General features: G+C 40.0%; 1 protein-coding gene across 2 annotated transcripts in view; it reads left to right on the top strand.

Annotated features, from left to right (window-relative positions):
* Positions 1 to 22,856, top strand: part of PRKG1 (protein kinase cGMP-dependent 1) — a 508,740-nt gene that overhangs the window by 461,209 nt on the left and 24,675 nt on the right. For both annotated transcript variants that reach the window (XM_055790419.1, XM_005235115.4), the window contains exon 10: positions 13,927 to 14,023. In XM_055790419.1, the coding sequence (XP_055646394.1) occupies positions 13,927 to 14,023 (97 nt within the window). The remainder of the gene's footprint in view (positions 1 to 13,926; positions 14,024 to 22,856) is intronic.

Below are 22,856 nucleotides of genomic sequence, written 5' to 3'. Positions count from 1 at the left end.
TGTTCATCACTGCATTTCTAACAGGATTTCAAGTGAATGTATTATCTTGTAGTATCAGTATTATCAGTATGTTTAAGCCCTTGTGCAATTTTTCACCTTGGGCTTTTGTTTGCTAAGTTTGGCGATTTAATATCCTTAACCAATGTTGATATTTTATTTATTACCCCCTTTTACAGATCATCTGTAAAGATGTTGAGCAGGAAAGATCTGAGCACTGTTGGCCTCCATCCATTAGGAAAGCCATCCATATACTACTATCTGCCGTTTCCTACTTTTAACTTTTTTTTAATCAATGCAAAGACCTTTCCTCTTATCTTACAGCAGCTTAGTTTCTCTAACAGCCTTTCAAACCTTGTCAAATGCCTTTTGGAAATCCAAGCCAACTATATTGACCAGATCTCTCCTGTCCATGTGCCTGTCGACTCCTTCAAAGAACTCCAGTAGACTTGTGAAGTATGTTGGCTCTTCCCCAAAGTCAGATTTATCCATGTGTCAACTAATTCTATTAGGACAGATGTTGGGCTTAGTCGAGTACAGCGCTCTGGATCACATCAAAAAGCCACTTCCATTCCTCAGCAAGCAGGGCTGGTTACAAACCACAGTTAGTAGTTCACCTTGAGTTCATGCAGAAGTGCCGGGTGAACACCATCTGGGCTTGGAGATGGGTTAATGATCCTTTGGTTGACTTGGGTCCCCTACTGACACTTCAATTGGAGGCGGTTACTCTGGTGATTCCTCTGGGAAGGAAGATTGTGGTGGGAGGATCTCCCCAGGATCTTCCATGTTGAACCCAGGGGTAAAAAGTGCACTGAGCTTTTCTCACATGGCTTTGTTCTTCTCAGTGTGCTTTTTGTAGAGCATGAGCTTCTGGAGACCCTACACCCTATGGTCAGGCTCCTTGCTGCTGCTGTGATTGAGAAGGCTTTATTACTCATTTTTAAGCCTTTTGAAGTTGTTAGTTACATTATTATTTTTTTGTCCTGCCTTATGGTGGTTTTCCTTTCAACCGGACAGGATTCCATTCTTCTTTTCTCTTTATTAATTTGTTTGAAACCACTTCATATTTGAAGGATGCCTTCTTGCTTTTAATGTCTGTCTCATCCTGGTGTTCAGCCGTACCAACTTCCTTTTGACCTGTCCTAGGTCCACATTTTATATAAGGTATGTTTGCTATATGCTTCCAGATGCCTACGTGCTGCTGCTAAGATCCAATTCTTCTAATCAACTCTTTTAGCTACTCTTTGAATTCTGTTTTTGAATTTTTGAGTGCGAGAGTGATTTTTTTTTATTTTAAACCTATTTTTTCAGACCTCCAGCCACTTTGAATCTCAATACATCATGGTTTCTGTTACAGGGAGATTCTTCAATGGTAGTACTTTGAAATAGGTCTTGCATATCATTCAGCCTCAAGTCACAAGTTTTCGTTGTTCTTGGGCCACCAGATTAGCCACATCCTAAAATAATCATTAATTGTGCCTAAAAGTTTAGACTTGACAGATAGTGTATCTAGAGTTTGTTGTGTACTCATGCTGGATGTCTTTGCTGAAGTCTTGTCAGAAATCCTTCAGCAGATCACAGCCACTTTTGCCCATCCAATGGGTGGTCAGTAACATCCTAATACACTCCTTCCTTGCGTAGACTGGAATTTCCATCTACAGATTATCTGCATGACTTGATAATTTGATTTGTTAACTGATTTAACACAATAAATCACTCTTTCCTTAGGACAGGCTACTTGGTGTAGCCTTCATGTTTCCAGTGTCTTCTGTGGCTGCTAGTATGTCATCCCAGCGATGGTCATTTCATGCCTTCTATATGTTTGTTGTGCCATAGCCTTGTTGAGAGCTAGACCATGTAGTTCTCCCATTCTTCTTTCTTAGACCTTTCTTAGATGTTTGTGGGGTCGTGCATGAACAGTTGCTTTGTTTTTTCTATTTCTCTGGATTTTCTTTAAATTGGCCCTTCATTTTGATGCTCTTTCTTGACTTTTGCCAGATACCGGACTTTGTTGTTTGTGTAGAGTTGTTAAGTGCCAGGGGAAACTTTCTGCCTCTTGCAGAGTCTTTCCCATATGGAGCCAAAAGGACTTGCATGGCCCAAGACATTGGTTTTGCTTTCAAAAGTGATACTCACACAAGAAAGCAAAATCTTAGCAGATAAGTCAAATTAAAAGCGGGTCTGACACAGGGTGATACCAGGATGGGGTTGGTTATGTGGAACCCAGTATCACTGATCTCTTCCCACAGTTTCATCTGTCTGCCAGAATAAACAAGCAGAGCAAAAAAACTCGCTTTGTGTGCACACGTACTTGCTTTGTAAGGAAAAATCTACTTCCTGCTGGCTCCCACTTTTTCGGTAGGATTTTATGTAATATTCCCCTCCTCCCTGCCTTCCTCTTATATGTCACCTTACTTCTCAAAGTAAATTAGGATGAAACATGCTGGATGCAACAACTTCCACCGGCAATGCCGGCATGGCTGGAGCACTCCAACATTGGCCAAAGGAATGAAAGCTTGAGGGTTTTGCAGTAACGCTTCAGGAGATTTAGTCCGACCACCCCAATACAATAAGTAGCTCTCACTAATGATCTGTGGGCATTGTGGGGAAGCCACTGGATTAAGAGAACATTATTCATCCATCTGCTACAGCAACATCTCCAGGTCCTATCAAACATGGTCCTACTTGAGAATTTGGAAGAGGCTGCAGGAAACATTGCAGAAATGCCTCTGGGCAGCCCTTGGAGAAGGGACACAAGTTCACTCAAGGTAGACCTCTGCTTTAGCAGCCATCAAGTTAGAAACCATCTAGCAAGTTATTTTTTCCTAAAGGATTAGGGCCATTTGAAAAAAGAAATGAGGGAAGAACATAGCAGCATGCTGTTGTCTGGAACCCATGGAACTTAAACAAATACGCAATAAGTAGTGAACACAGTGAGTTGGAAAGATAATTATGTCTAACATCAGCAATATATCAATCTGTTTTCCACATTCTTTAAATAATCTAAGAGAAGAAAACTGCAACCAAGTCTTCTTAATCTGATCATTGCTGTTGCTATGGTGACCCTTTACTTATGCAAGCAACAACTACATTAAGGCTGGAGACAAAAGGGCCATTTAGTGTTTACTTGCTTAGATTAGCCAATTTGCAGTTCATGGGTTCTAATTAGCAGTTTGCAATTAGATTGTGAGATTTTGTAAAGTAGAAGAGCAACAAGCAGAACTAACTGTGATTTGAGCAATTTCAAGCTGTAATTAGACTGATTTTTTTCTTGAGATCACATCTTACTTTCCAAGGCTGTAACATGGCCACAGCTCTTCCCCAGTGACTCCCAACAAGTTGCCTTAAAATAAATGTAGTGTTCTTCTGTGGTATGTAGTGGTACCTTTGAAACAAGTTTGGTACCTGGGGTTTATTGACCCTACAGAGGTCATTTTGGGGGGTTTAAGGTGAAATGCTTCTTTTCCTGAGTACTTCTCATAAGCATGGGTTTTCCTTGGTGTTTTCCAAAGGAAAGTCAATCAGAAAGGTGAAAGGAAAAGCCCTTGATGCCTTATCTTGCAAATATATTTTCTCTCCACAGATTCAAACTGTTAAATTCAGAGCTAATGAGGAGAATAGACAGAAGGTTGTGAATTGTCTTCTTCCTCACCATAATACTTTTTTTTTCCCCTTCTAAACTATACAAGGGCAGTTAACGTCACCATGATAGGTTTATTTTTCACTGACTTTGTATTACTTTAAAAGTTAGGGTGTGAGTGCTACAACAGAATTCAGTATTGCCGAGTATATCTAAACTGTAGCTGATTCAGCTGGTGAATCTGGGGATTTAAACCCAGATTTTGTCTTGGTAGTGACCCATGATTTAGGAAGAGTTATACAGGAATTAACATGCTATAGGCAAAAAGTCTCTGGCAATCCTTCAATGAACTGCATTTGACTCTAGCCATGTCACCCTGCCATGGGATATTAGATGTTATGCTGCAACCCAACAACATAAATCTACTATTTTATTCTGAAAGGTTGCTTATTCATATTAGCGTAGGTATGTGAGGAGAGAAATGTGCCAAGAAGGCCATTAAGGCATAGATAGTATTGCAGGGTGCTGGCATTACAAAGATAAAAAATCCAGCTGAAGTGCATTGCGCTCTCAATTTATTCCCATTAGCCAGTCAGGAGAGCTTTCTCTTTGTAATGCATGTGTCTGAGAGTGTGATAAATGTTTCTTTGCAATTTGATCCTTACTCCACACTTCTCTTGTAATGGGCACAGCTGTAGGGGAGAGGAAAAGAAGAAAAAAAAAGAAGAAAAAAAAAAAAAGAAAAACACCCCCCCCCAAAAAAAAACACCACCAAAACCCCCAAAAGCCTTCTTGGAAGTAGGGATGGGGTGATCAGAACATGAAACTCTCAGTGGACTATAGTAAGCTAAAGCGTATAATATCTATGTTTTAGCTAGTGGGTTAGTATTTTAGCTGAACGTCATTAAAAAACTCACCGTAAAACTCAAAAAACCCCCAGTACTGCATACCTGCTGGCATCAAAACATGATGATATTGGAATATGGGTAGAGCAGGGATAGTAAAACAGTATTTCTTCCACCCGGCAACTTTGACAATACCTATTGCTCAAGGAAAACTGGTAGGGATTTTTCTAATGAAAATTATCAATTGTCAAGGAAATGCTTTACAGAAATACATGATTTGAACATGAATTTATTTGAGGAAAAAAAGATGCTGATAAATAAAATTTTTAATGAACTTTCATTTTGTATTGATGTTATTTTCATTGAAATGAAATTAAGATGTCAAGGTCTGATTGCAGCGTTTGAGGTGCTGTGAATCATTTGCTTTTCCTCCAAACTTTGTTTAGCATGGAATTTCAGGTTGTGCTGTTGCTGCCTTTCTTGGAGTCAGAAAAAGTTATTAATGTTGTATTTTTCCACTGTCACCAATGAGTTTCCTACCCAAGTTAACCCAGCATACCGTACACAACAGTGTTATCAGCAACTATTTTGGGTTCAATCCCTCACTGCTGAGCCAACATAGAGATGCAATACAATGGCAATGAGGCAGTGTCTTTGGTCTCCGGCTAGCAACATCCAGAGTTTAAAAAAAAGGAATAAAAAGAGGGGGTGGAGAAGAGACAAACCCCCTCCTTAAGCAATATCTTTTTATACTGTGCAGAACAGGAAGCACCACCAGAGGAAGGAATCCTCCACATCCTCCCTCTGCCCCTTTTAATTAAAATTCATTAAAGTCTTGTTTTTGTAAGTCAGTCAATTCTGTAGAGTATCTTGTTTGAACTATTTCAGGACATTCTTGGCATTAGGCGTATTACAAAAACACAAATGTTGTTTTAACCAAAGCTGAAACCAGGACTTCCCAAAGTAGGACCTGGAGAGACAGTCCTGTTGGGAGCATCAGGCTGTTTCATTAAAAGTGAAGGAGAAACATATGCATCTAGAAAATAAAATACGCATTTCAGTGATGACCTCCTTTTGACTTTCAGTGAAAACCAGGGACCCTATTCCTAAAAATCCATCCTGATAACTTTGTGCTCTAGTAAAAGCACTCTGCTTCATACCTGTATGGCATTATCCCCCCCAGTCAGCTGGCATTTTATATCCCAGTTTGTTTGGTTCTTCCTCCAAAATTTTTGCTGGATTCTGTTACATGAGCATTGTGTGGATGTGTATAACAGGGTGTGGGCAGTCAAAATACATGGAAATTTACATAAAACCCTTATAATCTGCTTGGAGAATGGAGGGTTATTTTTTCTGAACAGTTTGGTTGTGAGCTTAAATACATGGGAGCAGTTGTGCATGTTACAAGAGGAGTGGATCCCACAGCAAACATCTGGGGAAAAAAAAGGTGAAATTTGGATTTTAAAGGGAGTTTTTCCTAATAAAGATGCTCCCTGCACATCCTGTGTTCAGATAAGGTCCCACTGCAGTGCCTCATACTGTTGCTAGACAGAGAAATAGAAGTTGTTTAATAAGGTGGCACATTTAGGAGTTCAACAATATTAGCTTTGAAGTTAAGACTTTTTAAAGACCCTGGATGATGAGAAGGTCTTTCTGAGCTATTTTAACTGACTGTATTTGAGTGATTTCTCGGTGAAATTAGTCTCCATGCAATAGCAAGTCTTCAAATCCCCATAATTCAAACAAATCTTCTATTTGTGTAACTGCTGAAACAACTTACGATGAGCACAGCTTATTATAACAGCATAATATGTTCACATTGCCAAGTTCTAACTGAAAGTGATGTACTTTTAAAATGGGGGGGGGATTATTTATCTGTTAGTTTTTTAACTTTATGTTTTTAATTTCAGATCTCCTTCCCCTTCCAGAGGAAGTTAGAGATGCCATAGCTTTAATGTCTGTTTTAGCTGCCACTCAAATGTTCACTTTCTGTAAGAAAATCTAAACCAGGAGGTATGCTATTTCTCCTGATGTGAAAGTCACTGAAGGCAAGTACGCTGTGAGTTCAAGTGCTGGTTGGGTCCAAGAGAATTTCCCAGCCCTGATAACATGAACTTGAAAAGAAAGAAAGCCTTTCTTTTCAATGCAATGGTCCATGCAGCTGTAGCTTTCAATTGCATTATCACCACTAGCACACTGCTTTTAAAAATCCAAACAAAATCCCTCTTGATTTGGATTTTCATTTGAAGGTGTAAGACATAAAAGGAAGTGGTAGCAGCTAAATCGGGAGTTAAAGCCACTGCACTACTGACCTCAGAAGGATGGTCTGGAAGAAGGAGACCTGAAATAAGGAAAAGCTGGGTTATTAGTTATTGTACTTTCTCCCTCTATCTATCTACAGATACATGTAGGTAGATTCATATAGATCTTTTACTTTTTCAGTGCTGTTTGCAGCTATGAAAAATGGAAGAGTAGAAGACGAGTTTTATGTTCTTCTCCTTAGTCTTCCTTGATGCAGGGCAGCAAATCCTCATCCACAAGTAAATCCTCTCCAGCAAGTCAAGATCTGTGGGTAACACCATAGTACCCATCCCTCCCAGGAATGGGTTAGCATTAGGATAGCAAATACCAGGCAGGAATTGTTTATGGGCATACTAACATGCCATCAGTTCATTGTCTCTGTGAAAGGGCAGAAACCCCATTTGGATTTAGGGCAATGGCATATCAGTGCACCCTGGTTAATACAATTCGCGGCCAGGTGGGCAACAGTGACCTCACTGCCAATGGGAGATATCACAGATGGCTTGTGCTGGTACTTTTATCCAACAGCTCAGTGTCTTTCATTGGCATTCTCTTGCTTTCACTGCCAATAGAGATGTCCTGGAACAATTATGTGATCCTGTATTTGTGAACGAACTAATAAATTGCAATAAAGTGACAGAACTTGACATGAATTCAGCTTTAGTGTAACATTATAGGATTGATGGTAAAGTAGGTAAAGAGCTGGTCTTTTTCCTGATATTTTTGTTCTTACCGATAGCAGCATTTATCTGAAAGGGACATTTGGAAGTGAAAAGGTGCATTTGTTACATCATGAGAGAGATGCATATCTGGTGCCTGGAGGAAGAAACACACAACATAGGTATTTCCCATACAGAGGGATGGTATTTAGGAATTAGTTATTCTCTGCTGTCACTGCCTGTTCTGACTGTAACTTTGGGGTGAGCATCTCCTTTTCAGGTAATACAGGTTCATGGAGACTTGAGAGTGCTATTTACCTTGCAGAATCAGACTTTTCAGAGAAGTCTGATGAGCATGTTAAGAGTCTTCCCTAGGAGGGTTTTGGGTTGATACCTTGGTTATTTTTATTTTGCTGCAATGTTTTGTCAAGGGACATACCCACCACACACACCCCCAAAGTGTACTGATCCAAATGGATTGATATTTGGAGGAAATGCTAGATAAGAAGGGTTTTGCATGCGGGGTAGGACCTCTGAGAGGATGAGTGGCAATGCACCATAAAGAAATACAGATTTGCTCTCAGTGCCACTCAAGAATTTGCTTTCAGGCATTCCCAGGCTCTGGATCTTGCTGATTGTGTAAAATACACTGTCACTGTGCCATGCTTCTGTCTGTTGCGTGATTGTGGCTAAATCTTCTGAGTCCCACTCAAACAGGGCATAGTTGAAGGTAAGGATATTGTGTGGATGTACATGAGGTGCTTTTTATTTTGCTTTCACACATATGACCATTCATAGATTTTTCTCTTGTCCAAAATCACTCAGAAATACATGAACCTGAGGGTTTTGGAGTCATTTGAGCAGGCAGGGAAGAGGGCTGGCCAGCACAGAAGGGAAGGCATGGATGCCCTATCACCATTTGCTGCATCTGCTCTTCCTTACATTGCTTTCAGATAACAAAGCCTCCTTGTTACATGAATTCGATCCATGTCCTCTGCCACTTTTCATTTATGTTTGGAATTGCATCTCTCTTAAGTCAATAACATGAATCCAATCCAAAAAGCCTGCTGTGACTTCAGGATACCAGGCAGGCAAACAGCAGCCAGGTGCCATGAGTAGATTAGACCCAGGTGCATTATTTCACCAGGTCTAAAATATGTTTGTTCAGATGTATAGAAAAAATAGTGACAAAACTGAAAATTTGAGGGAATTTTGGCTTTCATTTATCACAAAATATTTTTTTGAAGTGCTGCGTTGGTGGAAGCAGCATAATGAAAATAAATTATCTGTGTCTTAAGAATTTAGCTGTATCTTAAGAACCATAAGAAGATGGAATCTCTTTTTTAGTGGACACAAAAATACAGTTTCCTTTTGTGATGTATTTTTCCACCCACTTCACCTGTGGCTCTTAGGCTTATTTCACATATGTATTCTTGCAGGCTGGGTCTAATCATCACCATCCAAGTATTGCAACTCAAGTTTTTCTAGTCTTTGCAGAGATTCAGTATTTCTATCTGCAGAAGTGCATTGCCTCAACAATGGGTGATACAATAATAATCAGGCCATCCAACAAAACTGAATATAAGGCTGAAAAAATAGCTGTTAAACAAGCAGGTGTCTGTCACTGAGGAAGGCTCTGAAATTCTGCGTTTATCCACCCAAAATGGTTACATTCGCTTGTATCAGGGAGTTGGTGGTTGCTTCCCATTTGGTTGCAATTTACTACTAGCTGGCAGCATGCAGGTGGAAAGAAGCCAAGTTTTCTATCAAGATGACAGTTTGGTAACAGATTCTAATGTTTCCCAACCATTTAGCTCATGTGATAAGAATTGTGAGCTAGTTTAGTAAAGCTGAGCAGTTGGATAATAACTTTGCTCCTCATATTTTCTCATTTATCCTTTTTAGCTGCTTAGGTAAGATGATTTTTTAATTTATTTGATTTTATTTGATTTGTAGTTTTGGGAGGAAAAGCTTGAAATGTGTTTCAGAGTAATCATCATCCTGGGAGGCAATCACTCATTTAAATGGTTGGAAACCTCCAACAGTGCAAGAAGCCACATGTTTTCTTTTCCCATTCTGCATAACAGACATTGCCCAAATGCTTGGGCTGTGGCTTCTGCACTGCTGTTTCAAAGTAATGGGACATGTGGATGATGGTATTTACTCCTGATACCCCCTGATTACTCTGGTTTCTTGCATGTGATGCCTATCCGTGCTGAAGAGGCTGAATCAAGGCATTTTAATTAGCAGCTCCTTAGGAGTACATATTTTATTTGCAGGGAGATTAAAGACTGGTGCTTCCAAGTCCCAGCTTTTCCATACAAGGGCACTGATACTCGTTAGGGCAAGACTGTTGCAGAAAGCCAGTCATTTGAGTGAGATTTCAGTAGATATCTCTGTCATCCAGATTTGCAAGAAAGCTCTTGGAGAAGAGCATGGGCGATTCTGCAGGATGCTTGTGTTCAACCTAGATCTGAACGTCCCCCTCTGCTCTTTCCTGACATCCCCTACGGGGAAGATTCTTCTCTTGTTAGCTACAGGACTGTAAGCTCTGGCAGGGTTTGTTTGGTAGGGTAGGTGACAAAACCCAGTATCAATAAACAAAAAAGTCCCATTAAGAGTGCATTGAAAGTTGATACATGGCCTCCCACAAACTCTAGTTAAAATCTCAGCTTAATTTTAAATGTTATTTATTAAGGAACAGACTTTTCGTTGTTTCTTCCTATTTAGATCACACATGCATCTTTCCTTTTTGCACACTTCCAGCTATGATTTTCCAGGCATTTTGGCCTGTGATAGCTAGGGCAAGAAACACAATTAACAAAATACCTGGAGAAGGGCTCTTTTTTTAATTATGTATAATTCAACTGGAGTCAGAAAAACCCAGAAATCTCAGCAGAGAAAGTTTGAGCCTTGCATCTGTGTAGCTCCAGAGTGTCACTGATTGTGGGTGTGATGCTGATCTGCATTCATGCCTCCAAGCTTGCCTGAGATGTCTTCCCAATACTACACCTCTTATATATTAATTTAAGAACTTAAATCACCCACTCTTCCAGGGGTCAAAAAATCATTTTCTTGTTTGAAAAGTCTCAGAGCACCAGCATATGGCTGCATATTTAGAATATAACTGCCTTTCTCATTAGACTGCCAAGTTACCAGATGGGAAGAGGCTGTGGCATCTGCGAAGTCGTACCCAGAAGAAATACACCCTGACCTGGCACACATGTGTTTTTCCCACAGAGTGCTGAGTTACTTCCACGTCATCTTGCACAAGTGTGGTCAAACTGTCTCTACCATTCATCCCATCTCTGTTATATACCCAAGGAATATCCCAAGCATCGCCCCACAGTGTCTGAGCACAGCAAATCTTTTCAACCAGGTCCAGAACCAAATATTTTCCTACAGACACACCAATATTAATTTTTAAATGTCTTCTGTATGTCTTTGCACTGCCCTCTCAATGTCTTGAAAGTGTCTCTGTTCTTTTGGAGGTGATAAATTAAAGATATCACGTATGTCTTTCACTATTACTTAGTCAAGCAAGGAGCACATGTTGCAAAACCTTGGGAATTTTTGTTTAGGGAGCGGCACACTCAAATTAAGGAAGTTGGAGGGCAGAAGCTGAATTCATATTCTAAATTTCAGGATGAGGATTATATCCCAATTTCTGATTTAGGAGATAGCTTGGGAATATTTGCATTTTGGTATTCTTATTTAGAATCATAGAATGGCTTGGGTTGGAAGGGACCTTAAAGATCAGCTAGTTCCAACCCCGCTGCCATGGGCAGGGACAGTGACTGAAGGTTTTTTTTTAAAATAATATTTAAGTGACTGAAGAGATTTATTCTTAAACTTTGCAGTGCTGAAGTGCATAACTCCTGTTAGTTCATAGGAATTTGATTTGAAAGTGGACTTGGACCTTTGTAGGTGGGAATAAAACAATTCAGATGTGACTATTGTAACTGAGCATGGGAAGGCCTTGCTTGCTTGATTTTACATGTGTTTTGGTTTCACTATATATTTTTGGAATTTCTTTTGGGTTTTGGATGCCTGTTGCACAGCATCTATAAAACTGCATCCGATTTACTTTATATGCCTCATTGCACTTGTCTGTACTAACTACACATAAGCAGTCTGTCAAAGAGAATTAGCCAAGAGATTTCAAAAAAACAATCACAATAATGCTGCAAATACATTTTCTAAGAAAAATAATAAATTGAGATTTTTTTTACTTTAAAAGCCATCAGCAGAGCTTTCAGCTTCTGTGACAACACACAAAACGATGAAGAAGTTGGGACTGTAGTGGAAGATCCCGTCTCCCATCGAACCGAGGGACTTTAGTGAGAAGTGGTGGAATTTGCAGGGGATGGGACTAGCATCCTGCTTGCTTTGCCAGCACCACGCTATGTCTTAGCTAGTTTTTGTCCTCTCACATCACCTGATGCGAACTATATGTCATTTTTGTAGGACTTGGCTGTCTTTCAGGATAAGAGGTATTACAGAGAAAAAAGCATTTCTCCTCTCTGTCCCATATGTTTTTGCAGACCCTAACCCTTCTGACATACTTCTGTTCAGCATCTCTCACCCGTGCTTGCTCAGCACTGAGAAATCCTCACTAGCTGCTCAGGGGAGAAGACAGAGTAGCTGGCCCCCTGCCTCCCTGGGAGCATGAGATGGCTTCCTTCCACTCCCAAGCCTGGGCAAAGTAATGCAGGGCTTCTTGACCTGAAACTTTGCTTCCGTTGTTTGACTGTTGAAGCAAAATTTTCCATGCTGGGATTTTATCTTCCTAGCAATTATAAATCATTAAGGGTATTTAATGGGTTTATACATTTGTCATGAAAATTAGACCCATCTCATTGCTCTGTCACCCCTAGAACAATGTGTCTGCTGTGATTTAGAAGTGAACATATAAATATGTCTTTCATTTAGCAGATTTTTTTAGTGACAGCTTTAGTATGCACCTCATGATGAGTATAAAGCAATCGATAAGCAGCTGTGTCATACAAGGTTATCCCAAGTTCAAAGCAGGCTTGGTAGTGATTGGTTTCCAAAGTCGGATGCATCAGGCTGCTGTGGCCACAGGAGCAAGGTCACTGAGAGGATCTGATGACAGTATAAATAATAAAGCAGAGCGTAAGTAATTTGTTGACAGCACCTCTGAGACAAAATTGCACTTTATTGCACTGGATTTGGGGCTTGATGATGTGACCTTCACATTTCTTGAAACCTCTTTTTATTTTTCACTTTTAACTTTAATTTTTTTTTTCTTTCTGTCGCAATGTCATTGTGGTTTTAAATAGACTAAAGAAGGTAGTTTGAAGGGAATAAGTCAGTTAATCACTTCCATTCCATTATTGAATTAGAGACGGGTGTGACGGATGAGGTACATTAAAAAGATAGACTGGTGGATATGTATGTATGATCCTGCTTAACACAATGATGTTTTATCTTTACACTAGTGTTATCATGCAGAAATGAAGCATCTAGGTGAAATAGTGGATTATAGTCTATGTTAATTGCAAGATACTATGGCTAAAATTGAGTACTGAAAACCAAGCCACCTCCCCTTTGGACCCTCCATGCCTCTCTCCATAATCCCGTCAATACACTTTTCCCGTACAAGTCTGTGTCAGCAGCAGCCGAAGGTTGTACATGCACGGGGACTTCTCCAGCAGCTGAATGTCAAACTTTATTGAGTGGGTGGATCCTGTTCATCCATTTCCCCTCTGAGCCTTTCTAAAAATACTGTAAACCTTGACAAGGAGCTATTTTAGAGGAATCATATTCATGAGGATAGTCATGGGAAGCTTATTTTGGCAGGCTTGCATGTGTTCGATTTGCATGCTTCCTTAGTCAAGGGCTTGGTGAACTTGTGTTGTGAGCCAGTTGGACATGGGCTAAAGAAAGAGCATCTGGATTTTGGGACCTCCTGGGTTGGGACGTTTATTAGTGAATTTATTAGAAGGAAAAGAAGTGAAGATATTCTTATAGGAATGTTGATATGTGACTGAAGTCATTCATTCCAGGCATTTGCACACCAGCCTGCAGCTTATTGGATCTAATTTCATAAAACCTGGCTGTGATTTCTCTCCAGGGACCTTAATGATCTTGCCACTTTCAATAAACATTTATAGAAACTACTGCCAGCCTGTGGATAAGAGAAACTCCTATGAGAGACACTATCTTCCAAAAATACTTAAAGACACCAAAAAAAACACCCACCCACAAGAAGATCAATAGAAAATGGCAAAAGGTAGCATTTGCTGGGTAACTGGAGCTGAATTGCAGTACCAGACATTTGCATTGTAGGCATGCAGTAGGTATGTTTGCTTTTCTCACTTGGAAAACCGTGCACATCGGAGCAATACTATAATTGGGACCAGCAAAACGATGAGTGTGAATAAAAGCAAACTGTAAGAGATAAGATGGAAATTAAGCAGGTAAAAGCTGTTCCACAGTCATGCCATTTGGGTATGGTATTGCACAGTACTCATGTTTGCACCTCTAAGAGATTTCCATTTTTTCGCATAAAAAAATCCAGATATGAAGCCGAAGCTGCCTTCTTCGCCAACCTGAAACTGTCTGATTTCAACATCATTGACACCCTTGGAGTAGGAGGGTTTGGACGAGTTGAGCTGGTAGGTGAACTTTTTTTCTTTGAAATTTGTGTGATGTCCTAGAATAAATACTGTGTTACAAGTCTTTCAATTTTTCTTTGTTATTATCACCTGAATAATCACCTGTTATTATCACCTGGAAGAAAATTAGGTGATGGGATTACATGTTTTCTAATGGTTGAAGAAAGCTGAATTACATTTCCTGATAAATAAAAATATACAAATAAATGCTTTGCAGTTACCAGGAAGTATTTACGTACTAAGTTGAGAGATAAGCACACACCTCTCTCCAAGTGGTCCTGTGTTTATGGCATTGATTGCCTTTTAAAAACAACCTGAATAATTTTGTGGCTGGTGAGGGCTAAGACTGAAAGAGCAGCCTAAAATTTTACTTAACCAAAGCTGGATTAATAGTACAATGTCTCTTCTAAGTAGTTTCTAATTCAGGTCTAGAGATAGTTCTACTTGGTTGTCATGAAAGCTGTACATTCAATGTCTGAACTATGACACTTCACAGAAAACTACTTATTTTTTGCAGAATTTTAAAGAAAGGACAAGATCTGAGCTTGCTTTTTGTGCTGCTTGGATTTAGAGCTCTGCAGTCTTCATTAAAATAAAGTCCAAGCAGGAGGAGACTGAAATGGTAGCTGTTGCATGACCTGTTTGTAATATCACATAAAACTAAAAACTTAGAATAGAAAGAGGGAGCTTAGTTTTCATCACAGTGCTGACCACAGAGGAGCTTCTGATACTGGACACTTGTACAGTATGTTAGGAACTCCTGTAAATTAGGAACAGTAAAGGGAACAGTTACTGCTGCCATCACAGAATTTGGGGGAAATCCCCGCTCCATAACCCTGCGGGAGGGAAAAACATGTGTAGGGCTGGGAATTGGAAAACTAGCAAAATTAGTGTTTGGGTGATTATTTGTGACATAACAGGTAAATTCTGTGTTAAAAGTGCAACTCACTCCATGTGATTTGTGTCTGACTTTCCCTGTTTGGATGTATGTAAAATCATGCAGAAGAGAGCGTAGCGTGTATGTGAGAACACTGGTCCCTTCCTGGGGTTTGGGTTTGTATGTATTATTTATCTATTTATTTATTTATTTATTTATTTGCTCTTAGCAACTGTTGTTTTGGAAGAGAGTCACAAGAGCTCCTCCATAGCCTGGGAAGGCTGTCCTTTCCCCACGCCTTCTATAGCCATCTGCTGCTGAGGGTGCTTTAGAGCAGGGGTTTAATTCGGGTTGCACTCAGCCTCTCTTCTGAAGGCCCTTCACCTTCTGTTTGACAATAGCATAAAGCTCAGGAGAATTGTCTCCTGAGTTAACATCCCCTCTAGCTTCTCTACCTGAGGTGACCTGTAGTGAGGGACCCACCAGTCTGGGGCTCGTTTTGAAGCTTATGAGATTTTTTTTTTCATATTTAAGACTTCTTTGATGCACGCTGTCAAGATGTTTGAAAACTCAAGATGTTCCTGGGAAGGTGCAGAAGTTTGTATTCATGAGGGGTTGCTTATGGGACCCTCAAACCACATAGATATGAAAGCAATTTGGACTGTTACTGATGGCCGTGGGCCAGTCCTCTACCTCTGGCTGCTCACAGAATTAATTTGGAAGCTTTAAGTTGTTGACAAAAACTAAATCTTAGCGATGTGTGACACTTGGCTGGGTGTGCAGAGGTGGATGTGTTCTGTCACTTCAGTGTATCAGATCAGAATCAGGTAGAAATATTTAATTCTTAGGAGATGTCCAAGTCTCAGAAGCCTCCTTTAAGCCCTGGTGTCACCTATGCAGCCTGCCAAAGGCTACTGATGAGAAAAATATTTCCATCACCTTGTAGGGGTTTTCTTCAGGGGTGAGTGCCTCTCTCCTAAGCAGAAAAATACTGGTTAAAGTAATTTTCTGTAGTCCTTGACTAATACTGAATTGCATACAGAAGGATAAAAGATACTTAAACATTTAGCTTAACACTCCAGATCTTATTTTTTTTCTTTACCACTGAGGGAAATTCTGTTATTAAAACAAGAAATATATTTTTTTGTCAAAATCGAGCCTATAATTGCTACCTCTTGCTTCTGTCTTCTCCATGAAAAATATGTTTTGTGATTTAAGGCTAAAAAAATGAATTAATGCAAAATGTATTGGAGGGATTGACTCTTTTATTGCCTAAGTGTGTTAGTGTGCCTGCTAGTGTACAGCAGTATTGGAGTTTCTTCCTAGAAAACATTCACATCTTTGCACTTTTCAAGAGTAAAATTGATCAAATAAATAAAGCACATTGCAAGGAAGAGGATTTTCATAGCTTAATGTTGGCTGCTGTGGGTAAGCGCTGCCCAAGGCATCTCCATACCCTTTAAGAGGGCAACTGCTGGTGTCTGGTTGGAAAGTGGAATGTCTAGGACTTTGTATGAGTCTTGCTGGCCAAGAAAGAATAACGCTTCCATTGGTCTGCATTTTAATTTCCTAATTTTTGGGTGTGGTTTGTATAAATACATGCTGGTTTTCCAGGCACTTCTGTGAATGCTGGCTGTTTGGAGAGGTCACCCCTTCAATGCATTCATACACAAGTACATGACTTTTAGGCGAAACAGCCTAAAATTTCAATTGTTTTCAATTCTGTGGAGATTACAGGTGGAAATATCTTTTTGTCTTGCTTTTCTAAGTAGTTGTATTTTTTGTGTGTCAAGAGACATTTCCCACATATTTCCATTGGTGTTGAATGTCATTTGCTCAGTTTTTTTGATGGCTACCTGATGCCTCTTGAAACCTATCTTGTCATTGTGGATGCTGTTCTTCCTTTTCATCCACATCTGGACCAAGGAATCAACTTTTATCCAGGCTTCTCTCAAGGGGGGAAACCAGCTGAGTAGTGGCTGTGCTATTTTAGACAGGGATCAGCTCTGCCACTGGAACAAGAGCACATAAAGGCTTTTGTTCACTTATAGCAGGGCCTGTGTGATCCTCAGTGTTTGCAAAGCAAACAGGCAGGTTGCAGAGACCACAGTCTGCCCAAGGCTGCCTGGTGCCACATTCCTAGGACAACCCTCCTGCATTTCAGGCGGCTGCCAAGTAGGTGCAAGCTGCTCTGGGACATGGCTTGCCCAGCTGGTGGGCACCTCTCCTAGGAGGGCAGAAAGAAAACAGTAGGAGCAGACTTTTTGGTTTTTAATAGCATGGATTAACAGATGCATCCACTATTTTTTGCAGCTCAGCTTCTCAGCACCATGTCAATTAAGCATCTTCTGTGTTGGGATCCAGGTGCCTCAATAATACATTGAAACAGGGAGTGTCATCTCAGGTTCATGTCCCACAAAGCACCACTTTGCAGAGGACAGGGATGTAGGTCAGGTATCCTCAGCCTTCATAAATCATCTCTCCTGAACTTAATTGTTCTTGTCTTTGTTCTATAATTTCCTTTTTATTTATGTTCTGTGCTTCTAATCATCTGCCCCAGGTCAGTTATTTTGGATTTAAATCAAGATTATTTTAGACAGCTCTGAAATAAATGTATTGTAGTATCTGAACATACAGGATAAGAGTCATTATTGCTGCGAAATCAATTCATGTCAGTGATGGCTGAGCACAGGTAGACTGAAAATCGGGTCCATGCCTGAACACATGCCTTTTAGTTACATTGATTTACACAGTTATCACTTCCAACAATCACTCGGTGATGGGGGAAAGAGATTTTAAATCACTCCTGTTGTTATAAAATCACAAAAATAATGCATTTTCTCCACACCCCATCACAAGCTTGATTGAGACTTGCTTTCAGCTACACCTTTCTTCACTTCTCAGGACAGATACGCCAGTGAAAACCTATAAACTTACCCACCGTCCCTGCACGTACAAGCTTGGAGGGAGCTGTGCCTTCTGCAGTCCTGTGGATAACATAAGGCTTGGGACATCCTGAAGGCAGCAGGCAATAGGCAGTATAAGGAAAGTCTCAGTTTTTAGCCCTGACTTGACAAAACATTTAATCATATTCTTTAACTTTCAGCAGTTTTGTGGAAGTTGGTGGCACTTAGAGCACACACTTCAACTATGTGGCCATTAAACCTTGGGCTGGAAGGGACCTGAAGAGATTATCATCCAAGCAGAGTCAAGTATACCTAACCACTTCTGAATAGTTTTCCTTAATTTCTTGTTAAAGTCTTCAGGGAAGGATGTTCCTAAGAAGGTTTTTCCTAATGTTTAACATCTCCCTGCTGTAGCCTGTAGTAGGCTTGAAATAAAAACGCATACAACCCTTGAGGCTGGGTTGTATGTGTTTGAAGACTGTTACCGCATGAACCTGAAGAACTCTTTTCTTTAAAAGAATGTGCCGCTTTTGAGCTTTACATCTAATTCGTGCTTTCTAGGCCTGTGATAGTTCTTGTTCCTCAGTCTCCAGCTGGCTCTCACCTCTTTAGAGCGATGCCCAAACCAGGCACATTAGTCCAACCTGGACCTTCCTCTGATCAGATAGAGCTGGACAGCTAGGGGCAGCACTTTGCCACTGCTACGTGGTGTCCATTTTATTTCAAGTCATTGCTTCAATTTGTAAAAATTAGTTTAATTCCCTTGCTTTTCTCAAAAGTGCTCCCAGACCTCTCTGGCTTGATTTTAATAGTTGCAAAGTTAATAACATTCTTCTTATTTCATAATCCAAGCCATTAATGAAAATGTTTTATGGTGTCATATACTAGACGAGACCCCCTTGAAGTCATTTTGGCTTGATGGTGGCTACTGAAAGCTAAACTCCTTTACAATATGGATATTAATGAAGACATACACATAAAACCGAAGCCTTTGTTGCAGCCACATTTTACTGGAGCTATACAAGGCCTTCATATAATGGACAGTACAGCATTTTTCATTTTTATTCATGTTTTAAGAGAAATCTGGCCACAGATTATGAAGTGCAATCAAATTTATTATAGCCTCTAGCCTGTTTGGTAAACAAATCCATTAGTGAATTAATTAGATGGCAAGAAAAAAACCCAACATAATTGTCTTCCAATAGAATGACAGATGCATAATTCAGATATTTATTAGTGAAATTTTCCAATTGCATAGCTACCGGTTTTTTCCAGCTATTACGAAGCTTTTTATTAGAAAGATCTGTCTTCTCTGTGAAACATCTTGATTATTTTTTTGTCAGAAATCCTTTCGCCTCCTTCCTTTTGAAAGAATGGGAATTTTGAGTGCTGTCAAGGTGAAGAAACTGAGATTTAAGTAAGGGATTTGAAGATCAGGTGCCTGAGTAAACGCCACATTCATCTGACAATGAAACTGCTGCTACTGAGCTGAGTAAACTGAGTAAAATGAGGATTTGGCCTTTTTTCTTCCTTCCCTTCTTAACTATATTCAGGACACATAATTTTAATGATGCTGTGAGATGGAGCTGGACCACTGCAGAGCTTTTTTAATGGTTTTCCTTAGATTTTTAATTGCTAATGGAATTAAATACATCCTTTGTAGATGGAAACATATTCTCAGAGGTTGTGTGTTCATCGAAAGGGTGTTGTCAAAGTTTGGAAAGATGAGAAGCCATTTGTGGCCCACCAAATATTGTCAGAGGCCAAATCAGGTTATGAGCTGGTCAAGCCGGAGGCTTCAGCTCTGGTTGGAGGCAGGAATAGGACATAAAAATAGGTGCTTTATTGTGAGCAAAGCCAAACTGAAGAGCAGGGCAGGATCATGTATGGTTGGAGAATTGAGATCCATCTGATGTTTTCAAGAAACCACAGTAGTGAGTTTTTCCATTTGGTTTTGCATATTTTAGTTATATAACCCTTCTTCTGCTATTTACTTTTTATTGGAATGATTTTATGCATGAAACAGTTTACATTCCTCACTGCTTTTTAGCCTTTACCTTCTAGACATTTTTGAAAAATAGTATTTATCTCTGGGCTTCACAGAAAGACACAAATTTAAATATAGTTTCCAATGTCTTTGCTTATAAAATCTTAGTTGTGCCTGTTTTCAAGCACTGAATATCAATTTTCAGTACAAGGATCAGAACACAGGATTACAGGTTTTTAGCACAGTTGAGTATTTGATGAAGCAACTTTAATTGTTAAATAGCTGAGGGTTTCTAAGGACTGTGCATTTTTTGGTGTGTACTTAGGTGTATTCACAGAGTAATTTTGCAGTTTATTTTCCTGTAGAGTCCCACAGCACTCAGATTGTGATGTGACATTTAGTGCTTTCCCAACCAATTGAATTCAGACATTTTCAAAGAAAATGAGGTCACTGTCATGGACAGTTTTGACCCTGCTGCCCACTTGTTATTAATTCTTGATTCATCCTTCAAAATTTCAGCCTACAGTATATCTTAAAGACTTAATTTTTACTCCATGGTTTTTCTTGTCATCTTAGATCTTTTCTTTTAGTCTTGACTGACTTGCCAACCTAACCCAGTCCAATCACCATGCCTGTTCACACAGCATACAGCTAACCCAAAACTAATGTGATGTTGAATATGAGGTGGAAAGGCTATAATGAGAAGCACCATGTAGCCTATTTATAATTTGGATATGCAAACTACAATTTCTCCCTGAGCCTTAGCTCAGGAGAGCAGGCTGAATATGGCCTTAAGGAGACGTGTAAATACTTTTAAAACCCTAACAGAGAACTGCAGTACCAGAGCAGGCTTTGAGGCATAAATATGAGCAAGGTACTTCCTCGCTTGCCCAAATAGAAAGAAATGCTGGCAAGAATGCTAGTTGTAAGGCAAAGAATATTATTATGGGGTAATCTGTTTCATCCTGAAAGAACATAAATATATTTAGTACTAAAAGCATGCTGTACTCTTTTGCTGGGAGAGAGAAGTCACCACTTTGTTCATGCAGCAGTTCAGCTGTTAGGAGTAGGAGAGCTCAGCTTGCAAGTGCTGTGCTCAGCAACAGCTGCTGCTATTTTTGTTTGTTCGAATGCATCTAGCTGGGAAGCGGCAGAAAATAAAGGACCTTGGACATACCAAGCAAGCAAAAGCATTTGCACTTCAGTTCCCAAGCGCTGCAGTTGAGTTGATTGTTACTTAACATGATACAAAGATATTCATGTTTCATGACAGCACAGATTTCTGGCTCCATTATATCCGAATAATTTAGCAAAACACACAGCTAGCAGAAGGCCTTTGGAAAAGCATCTTTGTCGGGTATCGGTGCACCCACACAGGTAGTTCAATGGGAGACATGAGCAACAAGAAACCTGTCTGTGAGTCATGGACACAAGAGTTCAAGAAAAGCTTCTGTCCAGCTCCTGACAGCTCACCATTACTGTGTATTTAGGAAAAAGCCACATCTCCAGAGTAAACGAAATATTTTTTACTTGCACAAACTCTCCTCCCTGTGTGTTCCCATTTAGTTGGGAGCATGGCCAGCTCCCTTGAAAATGAGCAGAATAGGCTTCTGAGCAAGTTTTTTGTGAGTGTGGTGTCCAGATGCTGTGAAAGTTCATGTTCAAATACCTCCACTATATCAGTGAGAAGAAATCTGGAGATTTTTGAATGGCAAACACCATTCCTGATGTAACCTCTATGTAGCTGCCAAAATGAAGGAAGGATAAACTACAAATATAAATATGTGTTCAGCTTTGCTTTCATGCCCTTGGGTCTGTTGCTCTTCCATGGCTTCAGGGGTCTGCACAGGGTACCATAGTGGCAAATACTGTGTGTTTCAGCTTCTGGGAGAAAGAACCACAATCATAGGGCTTCTTGGAAAACCCACAGCCATGCAAGAGCTGCAACTCACAGGCACAACATCTGTGGTAAACAGGAATTCAGAAAATCAGAAGTTCTTTGCTGTCTTCTCCTAGAAGAAGGTCATGCAGGAATAGGAGACTGGGCATGAATGAGATAGATGCACTTAAAATAGCATATCCTCAGGCTAGGTATGGCAAAGTTCAGGCACCTCACAAGTCTTCACTGAAAAAAAAACCTTCTTTGGGGGATTTTTCTACTTTCTGGTAAATATTTATTAGTGTTTACAGTTTGTCAAGGTCACTTTGCATTGTATCAGTTCAGCTCTCACTGGAGTAGCATGGAAATTGCTCACCTTGCAGACTAGATATATAATATACATATATGATTTATATTAAATAAAGGCAGAGCAAGAGAAAGGATAAGAAACAGATACACCCATTTTTTCTTTTTTCCATTGAGGTCTGGATTTTGTCTCATCAATATCCATTTTCCCAGAAAGTCTGAAAAAGCACTAAGGTGTAAAACCATATTTATTTGTACATGAATTATAGCTGTGTTAAAAGAACACCACTGTATGTTTGGGAAGTTGCAGAAGTTGATACACCATAAAGCAACACTTTTGGAACAGTTCCAACATTTTCATATAAGCAGAGAGAGCCCAGGAGGAGCTAGCTGAGACCTAATGAAACAAGGACTTGGAAAAGCAAGAGAGGTTGGATCTTTTCTTTTCTCCTTCTCCTCCTCTCCTTCTCCTCTTCTTTTCTTTTCCTCTTCTCCCCTGTGCTTTCATCTTGTCCCAGTCTTGTAGCATTCCTCTTCTGCTCAACTCGCTACCAAGACATCTTCACCCCATTCCTAATGGCCTTTTTAGTTTCTTTACTGAAGCAGCATTATTTTCTCAATGCTGAAAAGATAGTCCTGTGAATTCAGCTTATTAGCAGCAGAATGAAGGCTGTTTCCCTGCTGTGTCCTCTTCAAGGGAACTTCTCCTTGAGTGTATTTTCAGATAGTGACCCATCTGTTTGGGTTCGCTCAGGGGCAGCTTTGTCATGATGACTCAGGCTGCCAAAAAACCACCTGGTCACATGGGAATGGGGCACAACACTGAAGCACAGCCAAAGGCCATGACACTGGGTGGACAATGCTTCCCACATGACCAC

Source organism: Falco peregrinus, chromosome 1 (genome assembly GCF_023634155.1).
Source record: "Falco peregrinus isolate bFalPer1 chromosome 1, bFalPer1.pri, whole genome shotgun sequence".
In the NCBI taxonomy this organism is placed as follows: Eukaryota; Metazoa; Chordata; class Aves; order Falconiformes; family Falconidae; genus Falco; species Falco peregrinus.
Note: the sequence above shows the minus strand (reverse complement) of the source record. Positions and strands in the feature narration are given on the sequence as shown.